General features: G+C 42.2%; 1 protein-coding gene across 10 annotated transcripts in view; it reads right to left on the reverse strand.

Annotated features, from left to right (window-relative positions):
• Window positions 1-23,622, reverse strand: part of frmd4a (FERM domain containing 4A) — a 96,480-nt gene that overhangs the window by 17,622 nt on the left and 55,236 nt on the right. For 9 of the 10 annotated variants that reach the window (XM_085281975.1, XM_085281976.1, XM_085281974.1 and 6 more), the window contains exons 2-11: window positions 14,866-14,931; window positions 10,138-10,232; window positions 8,397-8,489; window positions 5,495-5,579; window positions 3,519-3,575; window positions 2,767-2,789; window positions 1,089-1,172; window positions 915-980; window positions 429-486; window positions 101-187 (exon numbers count right to left, since the gene is read on the reverse strand). In XM_085281975.1, coding sequence (XP_085138101.1) covers window positions 101-187; window positions 429-486; window positions 915-980; window positions 1,089-1,172; window positions 2,767-2,789; window positions 3,519-3,575; window positions 5,495-5,579; window positions 8,397-8,489; window positions 10,138-10,232; window positions 14,866-14,931 — 714 coding nt within the window. Of the gene's footprint in view, window positions 1-100; window positions 188-428; window positions 487-914; window positions 981-1,088; window positions 1,173-2,766; window positions 2,790-3,518; window positions 3,576-5,494; window positions 5,580-8,396; window positions 8,490-10,137; window positions 10,233-14,865; window positions 14,932-17,279; window positions 17,633-23,622 lie in introns of those variants that run through there. The other variant, XM_085281977.1, reaches the window with a different exon arrangement.

Consider the following 23,622-nt stretch of genomic DNA (forward strand, 5'->3'; position numbering starts at 1 on the left):
AATAAATTCTCTTCTTGGGGTGAAATAAACTGAATTTAAAAAGTGAAGGAGGAACGGTTTAGTTTGTGCGGTAGATAGATCAGGAAGAGCATTATCTCACCTTCCTGGGCTTAACTTTGTCCTGGTAATCATACTGAAAGATGCCTTTATAGCTCAGACCCAACCACCATGGGATCCCCTGCTTGTCCTGTAACACAACAAAAATAACTCAGGAACGGCTGTGCATCTGTGCAAGACTCAAAGGGGAAGAAAGGGAAAGTTAAAGAGAGGTAGAAAAAACTGCACAAATGGAACAGTAAAAATTTAAGTTCCATCATGTGTGCAAAAATCCCAACTGGGTGATTAGAGATCCAAAGTGAACAAAAAATGTGTGTGGTGTGCGGTGCATGTGTGAGAAAAAAAGAAACGGCAGAGCAGTAAAACTGTACCTTTACAGAATAGTAATGCACTCCATATGTGGGTAGAGACTCTACAATGCTCATATAACTGTGAGGAGCAGAAAGAGAGACATGTAAGGGTTACAGAGAAGACAGCTTTCAATATGCTGGACCAACATAACTAAAAGCATAAGCCCCCTTCACACAAAGCCCCTGTTCAAGGCAGAGTGTTTGTGTCTTTATTCCCCCTCACACGTCTAAGTGAAAGGTACTGTACAAAGACAGAACTGGGGGGAATTGTTATTGTGCTTTTAAGGCTTCAGCAGAGGTAGTCACAGAACCGATTCAACATCTGCGTGAAGGGTAGAGCTGGCATGGCCATGCCACACTAAACCCCAGTGCAGTTGTGTGAAACACATAATGCTTTTACTGGAGTCACAAACTGGGGTGACACTACACCAGCCAAAATGTGGGGGATTTCTTAGAGGCGTTACCACCTTATCTCTGTGTGAATACATAAGACATTTACACACTTACTTAACGATTGCCTGCCCTCTACTCTGCCCGCTGAGCTTCTTGTAATGCTCTATGACCCGATCTTCACTGTAGGGGGGTGGGATAAAGAGAAAAGAGGAAAATATCAGCAAGACGATAAACAACATGTGAACTTATAAAACGTTTGGTGGGTTTTTCTGGGTAAAAGTGTCTCACCAGTAAGCCAGTGACGGATGCTCCTTTAGGGCCTGGGTGGGTAGAGCAGGCAGCTTTTTCAGGTCAGACCTAGTTGCATCGTTACTGTGAAAGAAAAAGAGCAGACTTGATCAGCGACACTTATTCTCAACAGTTTCACACAAACCTGGAAGATATCTATCAACTGTAGAAAGGGGACAACTTAAAAAAAGTTGTAAATTAAATATTAAAAAAAGGATTTTCTCCAAGTCTTAAAATGAACTTTAGAACATTTTGGAAGAAGGGACATTTGGTTAAGAGACAGGAGTAAATGTCCACGGTCTAAATGCTTCTGTGGTCTGTCTGAACAGCTGCGGAGAGTAGACACTGACAGCTGGAAGCAGAAGAAAGAAAAGAGCGACAGAAGCTGAGACACAAAGATAAAATAAAGAAAGATAAAAGGCGATACAAAAAAACAAAACAAAACAGGAATGGGACAGGAAAAGATTAAGACTGAGAAAGACTAAATGAGACCGGGAAGCATACAGACAGCTAAAGTAACTTGGCCCCAGATTCAGTTTTCAGACCTCCAGCGGCAGGAGGTCTTAATACCCAACTCTAATCCCCCAGCCTCTCTCCGGCCTCTGCCTAGGCCTCAGAAGATTGGGGAAAGCCCTGGGAACATGACAACCTATGAGCTAAAGCCCTGGCAGAGATCCATCCACCCTGCCCGTCTGTTCCTTAATGTGTGAACACAGCTGTGCGTCTGCATTGACTGATACTCACTATGTAGCTATTTATTAAGTATACCAGTTGGGTGGACAACTTTGGGATACATGATAACAATCTGAAGTGCAAGCTGTGCAGAAAAACATCCAAAAAAATAGTGTTTTGTTCAAATCTTTTTCTTTAAACTGTTAAATGCAGAGAGAAATGAAGCGCTGTTTTACTAAGATTCAATTAAGATTACTGAAACGTAGTCAGATTAACATAAGCCGCACTGAAAATCAGTCAATTTACTGAATTCTTTGGGAACAATATGATATGCATTTAACAAAGGAAATCAGGTGTTTGGCTTGAAAACTGTATTTTAGGAGGAGACGTAAAACTAAAGTTATGATGAGAAATGCAAAGGGCAGGAACTATGAGCTTTTAGAAAAAAAAGATTTATGTGTATGTGTGGGAAGAAAAAGGGTAGGAATGTGAAGTAATGTCTCCAGAGTGTGTCACATTCCATCCCTATTGTGTTTATTTACTCCTTTCACTGGTTGAAATGAGGTCAAAGGTGATTGCTGTAGTAGTATGTTTTTCATGCTACAATAAAGGGATGAGGAATCACATACATTTAAGCCAACATCACACAGATGAATATCAGAAGGGCCACATGAGGTCCCCAGCTCACATAAAACTTGCACATAAATTAGTATTTTTTCCCCTAATAAGTCAAAAATGAAAATATAACCCAGCAGAAAAGAGAAAATCCGAACGGCTCAAAACTGGTAGGAGAAAAATAAGAAAGTGAGGTAAATCAAATTAAAGGCACAGATATAGGTGATCAAGAGGGGAGCAAAGGACCACATCCAGACCATAAACCACATCCAGTCCTTGAAAATGTCAAGATACTTTGTTAGCCGTTAGCATATTTAGTTTTTAGTGGCTTTGTTGCTTTTAACAACCTCAAAAAGGACATAATAGCTATGATGACTATGAGTATACATACCTAGTGAAATCACCTTTAGCCTCCTGTGAAAGAGAAAAAAGGGGAAAAGGAGGTCAAAGATGATAGGACAATTTATACAGGTGGATATGTGAGCACTAAACAGTGGCCATAAAATGTGCTTTTAAGTTTTTTTATGCTGGAATCAAGGAGAAACATTAAACGACCATCTGGAACGAAACTTCTGAAGAGTTACGGAGCAGATACCTGACACTGTGTGTCTGCACCTGCACACGGAGGCCGAAAACACGCACCCACATTACTCAGCCTAGTTTATGTGTAACATGACCTTGCGAACCACGGTTAATTGACTTACCTACTCCGAGAAAGGGACAGGAAAGGGAAAGGGCTGGAGTCGAGGAGGATTTGTGAAGCGTAAGTGCTTCTCTGTGACAACAGCTATTCCTGTCCACCATTTATCTGGTAGACCAAAATTTGTGTTACCAAAGTCAACTGAGGTTTTTAGGATTTGAAACCTCCCAGCGTTACTGCAGATTAACATCAAATTGATAGCTACATTAGATAATGAGAGTTTAATCGCTCACAATTATTACTGCAGTAGATAATGTGAGTTTAATCATCGTCAATTAGGATCAAAGGCTTGTGGAGATAGTTTGGAGGAAAACTTCAAACGGTTTCAGAAAAGAACAGCCCCTGGAATAACTTGTGGTACACACACCGACACACACACACACACACACACACACACACACACACACACACACACACACACACACACACACACACACGCTTACTTGGAGAATGTAGGAAGCCAATTCGAAGACAACCTCACTGTCTACTTCAATTAGCTCCTGCAAAAAGGGGAGAAAAGGAGTGAGCAAAGGCCATTGGAGACATTCACAAATAAATAAAACACACTTTGATCCCTGTGGGGGTAAAAAGTGGACATTCCTGAAATGATCACTCATTTCATCAGTCGAGATAAGATGATATTTCCTTTCACTTAGATGCCAATAACCCTTCTTTTTTTCATGATGTCTTCATGCAGAAAGAGATCAAAGATTAGAGACAAAGTGGAGGGGTTTGGGAGAGGGGGTTGAGGGGTTGAGGGTGAGAATGGATGCTCTGGTTTTTGATTACTGAGAACATTTACCAGTGTGTGTTTTAAATGCATTACTAGGGACGCACTGATCTACAGGTATCTGCCAATATCAAACCCTGTTGACTGATATTGTCCTAAGATGGCATTTACCAATGTCAGTGGTCATGGGTATTAGCATTACATATTGCTATACCAACTCAGAATTTAACCATGGATGCATGCATGTTTACTACTGTTATATAACACGTAGATGAAGAGATAAGCAACAAGCAGGGAGAACAGACAGAGACAGACATGCAACACTGGTACAAACATTTGTGATTTAGTGACATGTGGTGCGTTCCTGTGAAAAATTTGCCAAATACTTACTTTGGGAGTAAACATATATATGACATGATATGTGTACATTAACAGAGAGGATTAGTGGGCAGTGAGTAGTGGGTCACCTATCCCAGGAATGTGCCCTTTACAATTCACCTCTTAATTTGATGGAGGATCAAACAGCCAGGATGAAACACTAGACAGAACAAACCTAACGTGGGTGTACCACCCAGTGAGGCTGCAAATCAGCACACACTGTGTGTGTTTGTACTGTTTTTTCACAGCACAGCAGAAACTACAAGAATAGTGACTGCAGGAAGCACATTTATATCTGCTACGCTGTGCTGTTTCTCTTTCTTTTTTGCTTTCCTACACTGGTATTTAGCTAATATGAGTTGTAATAAATGAGCAGATAAAAATTGGTATCTTGATGAAGACGCTTTAACATGTTTACTAGCTGGACTGAGCATGAATCCTTCCCTTTGTGGGACTTTGCCAGCCTTTTTAACCATCCTGAAATATTGCAACTGCCGATATTTGAATGTCTTGCTACATACAAGACGTTTTAGCACAAAGAAAATGAGTCTTTAGACACTCTCACAGTTTTCTACAAGGCTTTATTAGAACATTTCAGCTCAGTTATTTACAGTTTCAGGCTGCACACGCCCTCTTCTGGAAAAATTACATAACTGTTAGATACTGGTGTCTATAAATGTGCTGTATGCTGACCAAACTATAACTAGATGCCCCTGCTTGAATTTTAACCAGTTAAGTGAAGTGGATAGCCTCTCCTTACTCTAAAAAAATGTACCATATTAACTGAGTGGTAAAATAATTCCAAAATCTTTCCTCCTTTAAATTGTCTCTTTAGGCAACTTTCTGGAAGTATGTATTCCAGTGCATAATTTAAATTGCTATTTAAACAGCCAAAGTAATTGTGGCGTAGCGCTGACAGATGGCAATGAAAATCATTTGCTAGTTGCTGAAATGTGGAGCAGCGCATGACATGACGGGTAACAGATGATGCACATGGTTCACATTTTCTGCTTCAGCAAATCAGCACGCAGGACCGAGGTCCAAGCTTTCCTCTTGTGGCATCTCTTCATTTAGAAAGAAAAATGGGCTAAGGAAGTGGCACGCAACATGAAGCCCAGCACTCTATGCAATTTCACCATAAAATGTAACCACTGAAAGCCAAAAATGATTTAAGGCCAGAAGAAAAAGCTTGGCTTTAAATGCAATTTCACAGAGGATTCATATCATTCATATAGCATGTAAAGATAAACCAAAGGAGAAGGAGATGAAACCAGCAGTACTTGAAATGCATAAAAAAAACTAGCTATTTACCTTGTATATGATGGACTTTGCATTAAGAAAGAACAGTTCAATGGTGGCGTTATCCTTCAGGTAGGATATACTCTCTATGTAGAACCTGAAAACACAGAAGAAAATATAAACACGCCTGCAGCTTCAAAGTAAGCAAGGGTGTTCATTGACCTTCAGGAAACAGAAAGAAGATACATCAAGGAGTGTTTTTTGTGTTTGCTTCAAAAACAGAAGCTAGCATGCAGGAAAGCTATGAAAACGAAACTGTGCAGATGTGACTGAAAGGTTGCAGTGGTGAAAGTGACCAGATGGGGGCGCACCATACCAAAGGCTGATCACTTATGCCAAAATCCTTTCCCTTCCCCTTACACCACATCGCCACAGTGGCTGGCAGTGATTCATTATCAGTTTGTGAGTGTGTGCACATTCCTCAATGTGAATATGCACGCACACACACGCAGATTGAATGTGCACATGATGCACTTCGCTGTGCATCATCAGCAGTGTGCAGTGATCACACGCGCTCGCACACAAACACAGAGTACTACCACACACAGAGATGCTGTCACTTTCTGGCGAGAGAAACACAGTAACCCACTTCTGGCAGAGCGGTGAGCAGGGAACTAACACAATAATGCAGTTTAAATTTAGCTCATGAATGCTTGCAAAGCCAGAGGGAAGCTGGAATGGTGCACCAGGAAGCTACTCGTTGTTATCTCAAAAAGATTCCATATAGCTCAGCTGCTCTAAAGTGTCACCTGACATCTTCTTCAGAGATGGTAAATCGTTTGCTGTTAATCGTGTCTTTAAACCTAAGCTAAGTTTTACAAACCAAACCACTTCATTCACCCACTGGTACATCACTGGTGGTAAAGCTTGTCATACACAGATGTGAATGAGCTGGGAGTCAAACTGGGAATTGGTGCGATTAGCGGATAAATAGCTTAAATCCCCCATCTGGTGTGCATAAAAGAGTTCAGTTTACTTGATATAGCTCTGTGAACAATGCGATCAGCAAACATGTCCTTATGAATATAAATCGGAAATGCGCGTGTTGATTTCAGTGCTTATGGGTCTATATAGGCATCGAGTGAGAGGGATTGCAGGCAGATCAATAATCGGGGGTGTGGGGGGGCTTAATTCGCGTTACCCATTGAGCTGCAAGAGAGAATGAGAGGTGCTTGTCAATATTCAGTGTGAACATTTAATTAAAGCAGCACGGTTGATGAGACATGCCCACACTGCCAAAAAAAGCACCCACTGAATCAGCAGGAGGTGGGCATCTGCCTAGCACTTATTGGGAACGCACGCATCACACAAATACCTCATGAGAATGCAGAAACGTGACATACAGAGAGAAACACGCACCCACACATAAACAAACCTTATATTGTGCTTATTAAAAACAATATGCTCAGATTGATAACAGATTCAGGCCTGGCATTTGGGCTGATTGTTGTTCCACTGCAGTCCACAGTCTGGATCTGAATGTGTGCACGTGTAAGGATGTGTTGAGAGCGGGTGTATTCAGTACTGTGACATTTAGAGAGATTAAGGTTAGAGATTAGACGGAACTGTGATGATGAAGAAGGGGGATGAAGCCTCAATGAGGTGTCAGAGTTCACAGTGTCATCGCACTACCATCACATCCTCAAACACCCATTAGTCTGTGTAAATACACACACAGTGACCCTGCACCCCACACAGCTAACCACCAACACTACCACTACAGCTTGTATATGCAGGCTCCTGGGAACAACAGGACCGTTAGTTAACGCAGGTATAAACACAATTAAGATATTCTGACTGTATTGCTGTGGCATTGTGCAATGACGCCACTAAGCAGGATACAGCCAGCGCGCTAAGAATATGCTTTTTCTAAACAGCTCATTTATATCGTGTCTCATGACTTGAGCCACGATATAAATGCCACCATGAAAATGACTCACTGACATTTTGTCCATGCGCATCACTTCGCTTTACACTATTAAATGTTTTATAGCAATGTTGTGCTGGAGAATTATACGGTCCTAGCATTTATATCGATGTAACTCTGACGCAGCTCGTGCACAAACCTGAGCGGTGTAAAGAAAAAAACAGGACAATTCAAAATAAAGCCTTCGTATTTTTCCAATTTTATTTCAGAGGAACCTGTATGTGGATAGGAATGTGTGTTTTTTCATGTCACGTGGATTGCTTTTTTTTTTTTTTTTACAAGCCTATAAAATATATAACACCACTAAATGCAATCATAAACAGCTATATGCTGAATTTTGGTCATGCCTGTGTCTGTATTGCAATTCTTCTGTCCTACAGGAGGGTCGGTGGAAAGAAAACGAGTGAACTGTGGTGCAGTTTTATAATCCTGTCACAGTTGGTCAAAAGAAGCATTTTGTTTTTAACCAAAGAGATGACTACAGTTAAGCAACAGCAAGAAAGTCATGGTGGGCTTATACAAAACAAGGATAATGACTGTGCTGTTCAGTGTTCCACTGAAAAAGGACCTTTTATAAATGAGTTTGCGAGTGTTTTTTGTCAAACAGCTTCAACATAAAGATGCACAGTGCTGATTTCTCCACCTCCCCAAACCCTACCCTTATAGGAAAAAGGTTTCTGGTATTTTGTTTGTTTGTTTGTTTCGAGTACAGTCGCCATGAATCCGATGCTATCTGCATGCAGTGCATTCTGATGAAGTATGAGAGGCTTGCCATTGGCTGAGAGGCCCTGTGGTGGGAAGTAAACACTGCGATCAGAACAATTTCACAGGGGCTTTTCATAACTAATCGTATTAATCTCTTCCTATTATGGCATGAATGTGTGAGTATACTCAAGAACGTACAGACTTCTTTCTTTCGTTCCCACATACATCTGCAATCAGACAATGATTGGTGTGAGGGGACTAACTTGCAGAAGAAAGACTCACCTGACACAGAAGTAGAGGACAATGGGACCAGACTTCTTGGGGAATTCATGTTCTAATACCCTGCGGTCCAGCTGCAGCCAACTAAAATGGCCCCTGATGGGGAAGAACAACCATACAATCAACACTATAATTCAGAGATGTCTTAATATCAAACTAGGGTACACAAAGGTTCATCTCATGAAACAGAACACTTTCTACTTAAGCCATCCCATTTATCTTTTTTGTCACACTTTGCTTGCCTCTGTCCCCCTCTTCTCTTCTCTTCCCTCCCCTCTCGTTTCTCTCTCTTTGTTTCCAACAGAGAGAAAAACCGCACAGACAGCTTGTCACCCTGGTTACCCTGCATGGTCTCCTGAGCAACTGAGCAACATCTCTCTCAAACTCTCCCTTCTTCTGTTTCTTGTCTCTCAATCTCTTGGCCTCCTGTCCCCAACACGCAGCCTCTTTGACCAGTGAGCGGTCAGAGCTCAGGCGTCTCCTCTCCCCAGGCAAAAGCAACAAATCTACACATCACAGAATTAAGACTCTATAGTGGACAATGCTTCGCTGGACAGACACTGGCAGTAGTCGCTACCATGTAAATACCAAAGAGCAGAGGCCAGTCTTGCTTGACATCAGTGGATGCATGAGATAAAACAAAAACAGAAAGGCAAAACGGCCATGGCGATGTTTGCCTGCATGTAAATCGCTGGCATCACTATCATGCCGTGGCGTTTCTGCCTTTCTAGGTCAGAAAACCCAACAAAGCTAATTTGAATGTCATGTTTGCATTTCAAGCACAGCTCTCATGGCAAGCCTACTGGCAAACACAGACTTGTGATCTTTGCTAGTCCAGAGAAAGATAACCACCCACATCACTTCACTTCACGGTTAAATGTGATCTTCACAGATCTTCATTCTTTGCTTTACCGACAATGATAAAGACAGTTGCTGACAAAATAAATCTGTTTTTTTTAATTTTTTAAATCACTGAACAACAAGAAAAAGACAAATTAGACATGTAAGCTAAACTAGATTTTTCTTTTCAATTTCATAGTTAATTAAGCCTTAACAGGAAAAGTGCTCTGGGAATTCCTCAAGAGAAAACCAATCCAAAACCAAATGCCACATTATTAAAGTGGTGCTTTTGTACACTGTGCTACAACTTAAGTTAATCTATGAGTATATATTTTCCATTTAGTCCACCATTATCAGTTTTGTTCACTAGTGCTACAAAGTCCAATTAGTGGGCACACAGAGTAAAATATAAACGGTTGTTGTGGAACGGTAGCCATGTGGAAAAAGATTTTAAATTATACCTCAAAACTGAACGCAATCAAATGTAATTAGAAACCATACCTGCTACTACTCATTATCCTTGACACTAACTCTATAGCATTTATTTAAGGCTTTCTATCTTTGTCATTGGCATCTACAAACACACTGTCCACGACATCAGTGTCCATGACACTGGCTTCAGCCAACCATGAAATCAGAAGCCATGTTCACGTGCACTCCCCTCTGATATCCTTGTTGCTTTGCCTATGTGCACAACAAACAGCACCTGAACTTTGATACTAAATTTGCCTATGATTACACTACTGCTGACCCACATGTTGCTTTAATAACTTTACTGCTACCAACTGTGTATCAGATCTGATGCTGGTGTCATTTACAGTGATCTCATGTTACAGCACTGAAAAAATCCAAACAATTAAGTTAAATTAAAGACTGAGTGACATAATATTTTATTTTAACTTACGTTTCATCTGTGTATGCAATTCCAAAGTACTCCTTCTCCTTTAGGTTGAAGTGAGAGGCCACAAGGTCCAGCAGGTCTTTAGCCATCAGCTTGGGCTGCAGGAAGGAAGATATACGAGTTTGGATTAGGCTAAGGTTGTTTTAATCAGCTGTCATGTGTGTGTGTGAAGTGGTTTGCCACACTGTAGTTTAATTGGAAAAGTAGATGTAGTAAAACTTTATGCTAATGTATTATATCGGCTGTTGAGTTACCGCAATGACTAAGCATTTTGACAAACACCAGGGAGGAGAGGGAAAGGGCCAGAGTGGAGGAGATAAATGAGAGTGAGAGAGCAAGAGAAAGATGGATGGAGTGCGTGGATGTTGCTGACAGTGCAGGTACCCTTCCCCTCCCCTCTCCTTCCTGACCCACACCTCCACTGCAGAGTCACGGCTATGGGCTGAACCACTGTATTGCAGAGAGATGCTTGCACAAGAGCTATATAGCATGCAGATCACCTTAAAGCAAAGCAAGAGTCCAGGGAATGCTGCCATATGCTGCTGGTTTGTCACATCCTGAATAAAAGTGCACCAGTAACTGAGGTTAACCATGGGTGTGCCTCGCTGCCTACATTTACGCGCACAAACACACATGCATACACACTCATCTGCATGCAGCCACAAGACCGTGTTATACAGGCCACTCCCAGCATACAGAAGGAGCACATGAGTTCGTACTGTCTAGGAGAGGAGGGCATGAGGAATACATATTGTCTGAAACCATTTTTCTACACGTGCCCACACACACAACAGCGACATTGTAGTGCCATAGTATCCACACTCTTAAGAGCCTCTTCCTAATGTCCTATAGTATCTACTCACTGCATAGCTACAACTTCAGTGTCATAAGCTACTGAGAGCTATTTAAAGGGAAGGAGGTGATGTCATGCAGACACACACACACACACTACCACATCTTCACTGACCTAGATCCCATATAATCACGATGCCTACAGTGATCCTGCTATACATAAAGGCTCAGGAGAGATCAGAATTGAAAGAGAGAGCTGAAGGTGAAGTTACCGCATAAGTTGATTCAACCCTATATTCACAGATGTAAACATTTCTATTTAAATGTCTCGTTAAGAGTAAAATTTCCAAATACATATTTACAGAGAGAACAATTGCAAATTTAGCAAAGATAAGATCGGGAATGTCTCTGAATAATTTTTTGTTCTGCGGCTGTATGTTTACATTGCACAAGCAGAGAAGCAGAGGTTAGAGTGATGATTTTCTCTTTGTTTTGGTCCTGATCTGTGTGACTCAACTGAAATTGGTACTCCCATCCAAAACAGGTCTGATTGGCCCTGTCATTTCTTCCAAATGGGAGAGCAGAAACTTAGATGATCTACACTAGAAGTCTTTGAAGCCCTCAACACATTTTATATGTGGAAATTTTAGGTTTTGAAGAGAGGGTATCTTTATGGCATTAGCAGTAATACCTGTTTTGGTTCAGTCTGGGGAACATGCTGCGATGGTCTTTCATTACCACAGAGCAGCCAAACTGCTGTGGCAACAATATCAATTAAACAACATCCATCCCACCACGGTGTAGCAAGCAGTGAGCGGGTAACAGGGACATATTGGCACGTTGTTGGGCAGATGATGGGGCGCTAAAATAAACCCCAGATACGCTGTTAAAAATCAGGAGTGTATTACTGAAGATTAAGAACAACACAAGAAGCATTTCTCTAACCCACCATTTCCACAAGCATGCGTGGCAGCTTATTTCTGGGATTACAGATACCAGATGTGTAATAATGTGATGTAGACAGAGAAAGACAGGCAGTATTGTAAGTGATGCGGTACACTAAACACACCCTAGACATATACAGACCATGCAGACACACATTACATACGCATACACTATGGAGCCATCTATCAGACTGTACAGTTCTCTGAAAGCTTAGACAGCATTACTGCTAATAGATATTTAGCGTGTGCCTCCTCAGCAGCACAGGTAATTAACAACATAAGAATTACAGGGAGGTGTAAGCGAGTAGCAGACACACTAAAGACAAGTGACAAAAAAACGGTTGCACACTTGGCTGGCTGGAAACAAGTCATGGCCCGATCTCTGCAAACACCCAGTAAGGTCTTTGCTGCCTTCAGAGTTGCTCAGATTTATGAGTTGCCAACTGATTTATTAGTTGCAGCCTATCCCCTCTAAGGCTGTCTAAGGTTAAGGCTTTTTGGAGACACATGCTGCATTATTATGATTTTTCCCTGCACAATAACCTCTTCTTATATTTTTTGCTTTGCATACGGAGTTAAAGTTTACTGAACTTCCCCTTCATATTATGTAAAAGGACTCAGTGATGTAGAAAAGCAACACTGTTACACAACTGAACCTTATTTACCCTTTAGCCTCGCAACAGTCTAGGCTACGTAAGTAATAGCTTCTGTACTGATATACAATTTCACCGAGAGGTGTGTTTGGTAGTTAGCTTTACATCTTTACAACCTGGTTAATAAGAGCTTTTGTCCATTTAGCACCCTCGGCCTGGAACAAACTGCAGAAGGAATGGAAAATGACTGAATTCATTTCATTAAGTGATTTTAAATCTAAACTACGAATCCTTGAGGCCAAGTCCATAACATGCAACTGTTTCAATTAGATTGATTGTCATTTTAACTGACTTTTTATTTTATTTGAATTTTATTGAATTTTATTTTTATTTTATTTGTATTCTTTCACTTATTGTTGCATGTGTGTTGTTGCTGCCTGTGTTTGAGTAATTTCTGTAACTGTGAGACATCTGCTGCTGCCTATCTTGGCCAGGTCTCCCTTGAAAAAGAGGTTTTTAATCTCAATGGGATCTTCCTGGTTAAATAAAGGTTAATAAATAAATAAATAAAAATAAGCGCGCTGTCCCTCTGGTACATTGCTCCCTGCCAATGAGGCATTGCTCCACAAGCAAACCACAGAGGGCACGCTATCAGACTGAAGGAAGTAGACAAGGCTAAATGACTCTTCTGGGATTAAACAGCTGGTCAATGTTACAACTCACTGACAGGAGTAGGAGCCTTTCTTCAGATGGTAACTGGCTTGTGTACCTGGCATGCTTACAACAAGTTTCATGAAAACCTCAATGGGACAGACCTGACAATGGCGCTGTTTTACGATCGGGGGAGACTTATAAATAAACACAAATTATAAATAAACACACTGGTTTAGACTGTTTTTGAAATGTGAACATCCAAATCTTTTTTTTTTTTTTTTTGCAAACAAGCGGAGGACTGGACTGCTTTTTAGTTCAGTGGAAAACTTAAGAATAACACTGTGATTCTCTGTGGTCCCACTAACAACTCAATGACCTGCAGAACATCCGCCTAACGGATGGAGGCAAGGACAGGGACTGAGAGAGAAAGAAAGCCAGCAGTTTCCTGATTTATGTGACAAAAGTTTGTTAATGACATCCACTTTTCTGACCTTTTTGCCAGTCTTGTTTCTTCTCACAAACGCGGTTAACACAGCCAATTTTTATCACTCACTCCTTATCCGAATATACCAACAAAACTCTTCACATAAGCACTACATTAAGAAATATTTATGTTAAAGCCCCAAGTTGTCTTTTTATTTTATTTTTATGTACTGAAAGAAACGAGAAGAGCAATAGAGAGGGTGGATGGATGCAAGATAGAGCTGAAACATTTGTATTTGTAAATTGAGATAAAGCAATGGAAAGACAGGTAAAAAGCTAGCCAGCTGTTGAATGAGAAAAGAAGACATGAGGAGCCAAGAGTGGAGAGACAGACAGAGTGACTAAGGAAGAGGAGCAGAAAAAGAAGTACCAATTTGAAAGGGAGGATCAGTTCTGGCAGAGTAATCAAATCAGAAAGTCAGCAGACCTATCCTTGGCTCTCCTCTCCATTTTCTCCTCTCTCTCCCTTTAGTGTCATCTCCTTTTCATTCCTTAGCCCTCATCTCATTTTTCTCTCTCCTTCTCAACCTCCCGAGCTTCTGCGTCAATCGTTCTATTCTCTGCCTGCTGTTCTTCTCCTGTTCCAGGGCAATTACTTTCTTTTGTCTTTCTCTGTTTCAGAGGAATCGAGTAATGGTCAGACCAAAGGGAACTATGGGAGGTTAGGAAGAGTGTAAGGAGCTCCTAATGAATCCATTTCAGTGTATCTAGCCAAGCCAAAAGAAAATAAAAAGAATGGCAAAAGTCAATATCATTAGCAATCAATGAAGACCTTTGGTATAGAAAAGAAAGCAGACCAGAGGAGAGTTGCAGCTGAAAGCTGAAAAAGGTAATGGTAAAAACGTAAATGAAAGAGAGGCAGTTTTTTTTAGGATGGTGCTGTTTTTATTCATTACTACAGAGAGGCTTGCTGGGAGAACTAAAGGCTAAAAGCAGAGCCAGGGTAATTGAAGCAAAGGTTTCCATTCAGGACTCGATCGAGTGGAACTGTATGTCAGGATTCAGAGTTTAAACAGGCACTGCAAATCAGTGCTGCGAGCGCAACCTATGTGCGCTTTTATGCATGTGTATGAGAGAGATCAGGGAAAGCATCAAGAAAGCGCAGCGTCACCTACTCCTGACCAAATTTCCCTTCGTCAGCAATAATGGAAGTCACTTGGGACTGCAGACATCACTTCTCCCTAGCTGTAAGGAACTGATAGTCTGTAAAGTGAGAGGGGAGAAAGGAAAGAAAGAACTAGAGGTCAGGAGGAAGACACGCTCACCTGAACGAGGAGCTCCAGCTTCCTGTCGTCCAGCAGATGGACCTGACATCGCCGGCCCTCTGTCATCTGAGAAATAGAAAAAAATGCATGTTTCTTAATATACTTGTTTATAACAGCTCATCCAAACATACACCTGTATCCCACTATTCTACAGAACTACATTGTTACAACTCATGCAACAAAAATTTGGTACATTTCCAAATGACTCATATATTTTGCTCAAATTGAAAAACATCATTGTGCCTCTCATCAATAAGTACAGTATGTAAGCAATACCCTGCATGACAGGCTTGGAGTTTGCATGTGTGTTAGCTCGAGCCATAACAAGGTTAGCTGATCTAAATACACACAATGGGCCTTGCTCTGTTCCTCACGGACATTTTTAACATTCCTCCTTGAGCAGGAAATCCACTATCCATCAGAGGACTAGTGACCAAAGTGAGGGAAGCTGCCTGCTGACAGTGTTCACTGGAGTGTTTGTCTGTTTTGCTGATACCAGGTTTGCTGAATAGAGCTCCAAAAGAATGAATAATATCCGTCTGCCAAGGTCAGGCGTAAACAGTGAAGCAGGTGCAATGATGAAACAGTCAACTGTGGGAAAACACGTGTTAGACCAAATATTTTACACGGCAGACAAAGCCAAGCCGTCTCTGCAAACCTGCCCTAACATTTGCTACTCAAATACAAACAAATCCAGGACCAGGCCTTTAACATTCACTGCATAAACACTGCCGGACATTTAAAGCCATGTGAAGAGGCTGGGTCTCAAGTGTTTTGCATTTTTGGGTGTACGTATGTTTTTCAGCACATGTGGAGATCCTCCACGATTTCACAGGAAGCAGGGACCCTGAGGAACACAAACACCCTTTGGCTCCACCCACGCTTCCCTCAAATCAGGGAGATGGGGACTAGAGAGGTTGGAGGATGGTGTGTGTATTTGGGGGGGGGAATAAAGAGACGGGGGAAACATCACCATTGTCCAAAACTCCTCTCAAAAAACAGATGCTATTAATCTGAACACAAGTATAACTGGTTTGTAACTCTATCAAGAGGATCATATTGGCCTCCTGAGGCTATTGTAATTTGGTAAGGGTGTCTCCTTAACAAAGTTAGCCTACTTTGTCACCATTTGTGCCAGCTTGCATCGGGGTGAGACTTTAGCAAAGAGACGATGATACCAGAAAAAGTGAGGGAAAGAAGTACCGCAGCACTCATCCCAGTGTGAACTTCCCCAAATCATTACTGGTGGGCGTGTGTGGCTTCTAGTGTCTTTGCAGGGTTCAGCTTACCCTCCCCCTCGCCACTGATCCCCTGTGGTTTGAGGGTTTATATTGGGTGCACCTGTGCACACAGTCAAGTGACACACAAACCCTTACATTTTCCATCCTTGCCCTTTGTTTTTATCCCCCATCCTCCTGTCCTGGAGTTACATTATATCTCTGAAAACACTATGTGTTTTTACTGTACACAGTGATTTTAATTACTACCATAGCTGCTTAGTGGTAGGTTTAGTGGTGCAGATGCAACCAGATGTGAGCTGTACAACAACTCAGAGATGTCAAGCGCAACTAAGGTTGCTGTAAAGGCATAACATCGCATTAATCCACATATTTTTGCTCAATTACTCAGCAAAAAACTAGAGTATAATAATCAAACATTTAAAGTATCCTGTCTGCAGAACACTTCAAACTGTAATGTGGCATGCACGCTGTCACTGGGACTCAGCTTGAGGCACATGGGAATAGTGCAAGTCTTAATGTCAAGGTAACAAATCACTGCCCTGAGGAACAAAAACTAAGCAGCCCAATCTGGCACAAACAGATGGGTTTTGGCCACAAAACTGCATGAAAATAAATGTAATAAGTCTCTATTACAAGGTTGTTATCAGTAAAGAAGGCTGACAAAAGTAGAAAATGAGGAATTTTCAATATAACACAATCTAGCTGCACCATGAGCTAAATAATATACATTGTTACAAAATGTTTCTTCTTTACAATGCAACTCTTCTGAGAGAAACAGTGGCCAAAGGCACATGTGCTGCTGGCTGCATCACCTTATCCTGTTGTGTGATTCATGATGCATTCAACAAAGCAACATTTCTGACCCCATTAGTGGTCAGGTCTCAATTGGTTAACATGCATCCTCAAGCCTGACTCACCACCAAGAAACGCTGATATTTAAAGACCAGAGATGAAAGTGAGACATATACCACTACAGTGCTGTCTGAAGCAGCCATGTTCACAGTGTTTCATTATTTCTTCGCTGGGGCTGACAGCACAATTACACACACACACACACACACACACACACACACACACACACACACACACAGAGAGAGAGAGAGAGAGAGAGAGAGTTGACAGTGATGCTTGGTCAGTATAAGCGACCGCAGTAAGGTTATCATTAGTTAGTACCTTGCAAATAAATGCTCACTGCCACTCACAGAAGCCGGCTCCAAGAAGGAGAGAAAAAACAAAAATAATAATAAAAAAATTTAATCCCAGAAAGAAATGAGTCGTGTTGCAGCCAGAAAATCCTCAAAAAACACCCGCTTTTCTGTCCGGCCTAGAGGATGAGGCACATCAGCATCCATGTTTGTGACCATTAGTTAACGTTAGTTGCGAGCTGGCCGTATAATCCCGTCTTCTCACGTCTTCGCCGTTCAAGCAAAAAAATAAATAGGCGCTAATTAACGGCGACCGTGGAGCGTTTTTCAAGCGAGGCTTCTCTCTCATCCCTCCTTGTGGAAAGCACTCAGCTCCACGGTGCTAGTCCTAGACGACCAACCCCCGCCCACCCCCTCCCCACACCTTTCCCTACCGGCACCGTGCACAAACGGCGTGTGAACGTGCGGAACGCGGGAGACCGTACCATCGGTCGGCAACCGAGGGGGACGGCCGGAAGAAGCGGCTGACTGTGCTCCAGTCTGCCTTCACTTCGCCAGCTTTGCTTCTCGCTGTCACCGGAGTTGCTTCGAAAACACGGGAATAATGGAGGCAAGATGTGGGGGCGGGGAGAGGAGGGGGAATTTTCTGCAGCGGCAACTCGCAGCCATGAGAAACTGCAGACCTCTCTCTCTTTCCTGATGTGTGAGTGTGTGTGTGTGTGTGTCTGCACCCAAACATCTGTGTCTGCAGGACGGTACTGATACATAACAACGTAAAGTCTGCCTACTTTAAGAAATCCGCTGTGCAGGGGCAGGAGGAGTTGAGACTATCTAATATGAGTGATCACCTTTAAATCAGCATGTAACAAGTGTATTGTGACAGAGCTGCACAAACCTTCAAATGCTGGTTATACCCTGCTAAAAAGCAAACAAGCAGAGGTTTCTGTCTAGACCCTTGGTTTGCGCTCCCTCTCTCTGCCTCTCCCTACAGCTTGTAGCTTCCTGTCTGCGCTTTCAAACACAAATCTTGCTCACAGGTTTGGCTTGCTTGAATGAATCCTGGCCCTTCAGTCCACTGCAGCCGTTGCACTGACTCTCTCTTTTTTTTTGTATGACCTAAATTGGGCACTTGTGTTCACCTTGCACGGCTGGAACAGCAGCCGTTAAAACCACAAGCTGTTAACATAACAAAATCAGTCTGGTTTGTGGATCCATAAATAGATACTAAGATGTGCAGTGGAGGGTGCTTATAAAAAGTTTGAATGATTCAGCTATTCTGCCTTTTACAACAAGAAGCAGTCCCCGTGTTATGAAAACAGTGTGAGCACCCATGCAAAGCAGGTATGCATATGTGGCACACCTTGTGTACTCGGTGTCATTCTGTTTATTTGAGTGAAATGCAGTTGTGCCATATGTGATTCATTGAAATGCTCTCTTCCCAAACATTTAGCAATATCAAGATGCAATTACATTTTATAAGCTTGGCTTGAAAAGCTTTCTTGCAACCACGGTGTATGCTGCAACCCCAAAATTCAGCTTAGTTTGCTAAATGTAGAGGGTCACATGAGAAACGAGGAGGTGTATCCTTTTCCCTTCTGCCGGATTTTTCTGTTTCTGGATATTTTTGGCCTGCTCCAGACACCGGAAACTGGCCTGTCCAACTTAAACATCTCCAGATGACTCTTTCTTTGGCATTAATACATACAGCCGTCCCCTCATTCTTTTTCTCCGGTCAAATTCACATCTCCGTTTATTGGTAGCTTCCTCAATTTGCTGTGATAAGAGTCCTGTTGTTTAACAGTGCCAGGGAGAGTGAAAGAAGGGGGACAGAGGAGACTAGAAGCAGGATCCTGAACACTTACACTGCATGAGTCTATGAATGATTCCTCCTGCATGGCATGTCTCTGTAAAGCACTTTGAATCACCTTGTTGTTGAATTGTGCTATACAAATAAACTTGCCTTGCCTTGCCTTGCCTTGCATGGATGAAGCTGAACCACAAAAAAAAACATAAATAAAAAGGAGGGAAGAAGGGAAGCAAGGCAGGAAGGAACAATAACAGGCAACTGTGATTTACTGAGCCACCCTATCCAGTGTCCATGGCCCTTATCTTCCCATACATGCTAACCTCTCCATGACCTACAGACAGTATTGCCAAGAACTACAAAGTGAGAAACACTTGTAGGTGTAACATTTCTGGACCCTGACCGAGCCTTGTTATGGAGCCAGTTTGCTTCTATTCTGGGCTGGGGTGTGGCTGTAATAATGAGGTGCTGATTAAGTATTTTTCTGCAGAGTACCGATCCAAAGGGTAAAGATCTGAATGGCTGAGGTGGGTTTAACAGGGTAGAGTGGGGTTTTAGGGTCAGACAGGGAAACACAGCTGTTGGTCTGTGTTGGGAAAGGTAAGCTATGTTGGTGGAACCCAATATAAACACCGCTGAACGGTTAATTGAAGCAAGATGGAGAATCTCCTCAACCCTAACTGTGGGATGATGTGGTAGGCAATTAAGACTGACACACACACATACACACACATACACACACACACACACTCTGTCTTGCTCCGTCTACCGTTGTCTGCTTCTCCCACATATTTATAGAGACAAAATAAACAGACACTCTTAAACACGTCACTTTGAGAGCAAGCGTGCTGTGACACAAGCACTCCGATGATGATTTATGATGCTGAGATCATTACATCTCAGCAGGCTTTACGACTTGTCTGCAGTTTGAACGCAACAGCATCTACGTATGGTGTAGATTAGATTACAATGCAGAAGAAAAATAAAACATTGGGAATACAGTTTCAGTTCAGTCCAGTAGGTTATTAAAGACCTGATGGAAAAATAATAGCAGGGCCAAATCCTGTCTTCCCCCTCAAACTAGTGTTTCACAGAGTGGCAGAGTGAGATGGAGCAGGGAGGGTCAAGGAAAGGCAGCCAGGAATGTCTGGAGAAAAGACTGACCGTCGAGATCTGTTTTGTTTGTACAAGTGTGTATATGGGAGCGTGCGTGCGTGTTATTGTGTGTCTGTGAGCTCCACCCTCACTGCCCGTGAGTGACTTTGGGACTGAAATGTGGTTCCAGTTAGGGCGTTTTTTAAAATCAGAAACATACTGGCACTTCAAACAAACTGGGGATATTTTTGAAGCCAACGCAGCTTTGTTCTTATTTTACTACAAAGCTCCATTCCCAGACTTCCACTAAAAAAAACAAAAAAAACAAGAAAAACAAAAAAAAACCCATCCCCCCCTCATTTTAATATAGAATCACAACTCTGACTAAAACTGACAGACGGAGACGCTTATGAATTTCAAAACCCACACGGGCACTTTTAGCGGGAACAGTAAAGACATTGGGAATAATGCTGTATAAAAGATTTTTGCAAGATCCAAACTTTTGTTGTGTTGAAGTCACACCAATCCACCTCTGCCTTCACATCTTAAGTTCAACCTCGCTGCCATTTGCACCCTTAGGAACCTCGATTCCAAACGAACTGAAAAGATAAGACTTTTGCCTTTTCTTGCTTCATGGTGAAAACTGCCAGAAAGCATTTCTGCTACACACACACGCACGCACTCAAGAAAAATGTACATTCATCGACAGATCAAAGTGTCATCAAAGGGTCTCTAAAAAATATGCACAATGTGAGCCAGTGGTTTGTGCTTCTTAAAAAGATTGTGTGGATAAGAGAAACAAAAATAACACATGAAGACACAGCAATAGTTTTTTTTGTGCTGGTAGAGTTAATCTGAACATGCCTTGCAGTCATAACATTAAACTTCACCTTGTTCCGCTTGATTCCTCATGAAATTTTTCTTTTTATTCTTTGCAGATTACACACTGAAAGGTCACATTGCCTAATCCCAAAATAATGAAGTCCTTTCTTAACCCCCACCCCCTCCCTCCCCAATCCTTGCACACCTATGTTGTTCCTGTAACAGTCAGTTGTGTGGACTTATCTCTTTATGCTTAATTAGCTCCTCCTCCTCTTTGTTTCAAGCCCGTATCATCCTTCTGTTTGTCTCAGTTCTTCCATTTCCTTTTTTTGGGTTTTGTAAATCCTTTATATACATTTGTTTCAACTGCACTTTGTGGTTGAACAAAATTTTGGCCTCACAGACGTACACGTGTGCATGGGCGGCTCACTCACAGAACCAGCAGTTATATTTAAAACTCTAAAACAACACCACAGTCTCCTATGATTACATCCAAGCAAACAAGCACAATGCGGTGATACAGCGCCACAGTGCGTCAAGTATAGGAGGGAATGGCCACAGGCTGCTTTGATTATTCAGTTCGAATTTTTTTTTTTATGAAAATGAGATGTACAGAAAGTGCCAAAAGGGCTTAATCCACTTTCTAAAGGTGGCTCCCCCAGTTCATGAGTCTTTTCATGTCTTCTCTTTTAGATGACTTTTCCCTGTCAGGTTTATTGGAATGGACCGTACAGTCTATCTGTCTGTCTATAGATGTACTGAGAGTGCCAGCAACCTGAAAGAAGAGTACAGAAGTTCAGGACAAATAGGTACGAGTGATGTCATGTCTTCTCAATGAAACACAGTCTCAGTGATTGCGGGGGATGATCTGAGAGGATGTGGACTGTCAGTGTTCACAGGGGAAGGATCTTTTACCCCTACACCTCCTCTCTTCATCTATAATTTAGACAATGAGAAATCACTATAGACCCAAGCGACCCTGTGTTCACTGATACTGCTGGCACTGCACTCAGAAGGACAGTGTGACGTAGAGAGGAGTGTGCGGTTCTGCACAGTATCCTTTGTATACAGTGTGTGTGTGTTTGCATCTGTGTGTACAACCCACTGAATTTTGCTGATCAATGAGCCTTCCTTGTAGAGCTCTTTTTATCTTTGCTTTCTTTGGCTTTTGTTTGGTGTCCCATAAGCAAAAACCAAAAAAAAAGGAAAACCCCGCATGTTTGTGTGTGCCCTCGTGGCGTAAACTCAAGGGCACTGAGTGCTGCAGAGCAGTTGAACCCATGTGGCCTCTATTCCCTGCCCTGTGACAAGATGGAATACCAAACACACTAATCATTTAGCAAGCTGAATATTAAACAGTGCTGTCTGCAAGTTCTATTTGTGTGTGTGTGTGTGTGTGTGCGTGTGTTTGTGTCCTAATGTATTCTACTAGCCTATTAAACATGTACCCTGAGACCAGAAACAGCAGGGGAGATTTTGGGGCAAAAGGTGCCTAAATCCTCTCTGTGCCTTGCTGATTTTGCCTGGTGTGTGTGTGTGTGTGTGTGTGTGTGTGTGTGTGTGTGTGTGTGTGTGTGTCCTCCAGGTCCAAAGACCCTCTAGGCTAATTAGGGAAACAGCCAAAGAACAACACCATTCAAAGCACTGGCTTTACAGGAGCTTGGTGAGCTTCCATCCTCATGATACTTCAGAGATTTTCAAACCACCCACTTCTTTAGCTGAGTGCATGGAAACATCCTGCAGTGTCAAGTGCACACACGCACACATACTCTCGCGTGCACATAAATGTTTGACCGGCCTCACTGCTCCGTGCTTGCCAAAGTAAGATGCAAACAAAAGTTGCCATGGCAACGTTCTAGGAGATCTACTCTTGTCTGTCACTCAGTCCTGTGCCAGAAATGTAGGGCACTTAAAGGAGGAGGCAATGTCACACAATGGTCAGACATTGTAACAAAAATAGGTATGACTGTGGTGTACAAGTGTACAGCAAAAAGGCACGCAATAAAGGCTTCAAGTGATTCAGTGCAACTGATGACAGTGTCATGATGCCTGATGAAAAAGACAAGTGAACCCTTTGCTCTACCAAGCCACTATGTACTCATAATTTCACACATCTGCACCTTCACTATTCCTGCTCGCGTTCACAGGGAATTGGCAAGGGAAAAGGCTGAAAAGGGTTAAGGAAGACAGATTGGAGAAAAAAGGAGAATACATGAGAGATGAGCCAGGCAGAGAAATCGACACAACATATAGAAGAAGCTGAAAGCTATGAAGTTATGGGCTGAACAGGATGCAGCCTAGGACATTTCTTCATCTTGCTTCAGGATCTATTTTGAGGTATTATAATGAAAAAAAGGGGAATGAAAAAGAGTTATCGGCCCCTCCACAAGTCCCGTCCTGCAGCCTGTGTAGTCAGTTTGAACTGTGCTCTATAGCTGGGATTTATCAATCCATAACTTTGGTTCATTGTGACTAAGCTCCATTATGACACACTTGATTCCTCTGAGGCAGGGTAGTGAAAAATGACCCAGCTCATCTGCAGGGAGAGCCCTTAGGCATTTGTGTGTGGTCTGTGCACAGGTGTGTGTAGTGTATAAATATATAAATATATATGGATGTGGGTGCAATTCCTGTCGTCCAAAGGGAATCC

This window comes from Mchenga conophoros, linkage group LG7 (assembly GCF_057382185.1).
Source record: "Mchenga conophoros isolate Kocher_MC1m ecotype Shallow Benthic linkage group LG7, M_conophoros_male_GT1.1, whole genome shotgun sequence".
NCBI lineage: Eukaryota > Metazoa > Chordata > Actinopteri > Cichliformes > Cichlidae > Mchenga > Mchenga conophoros.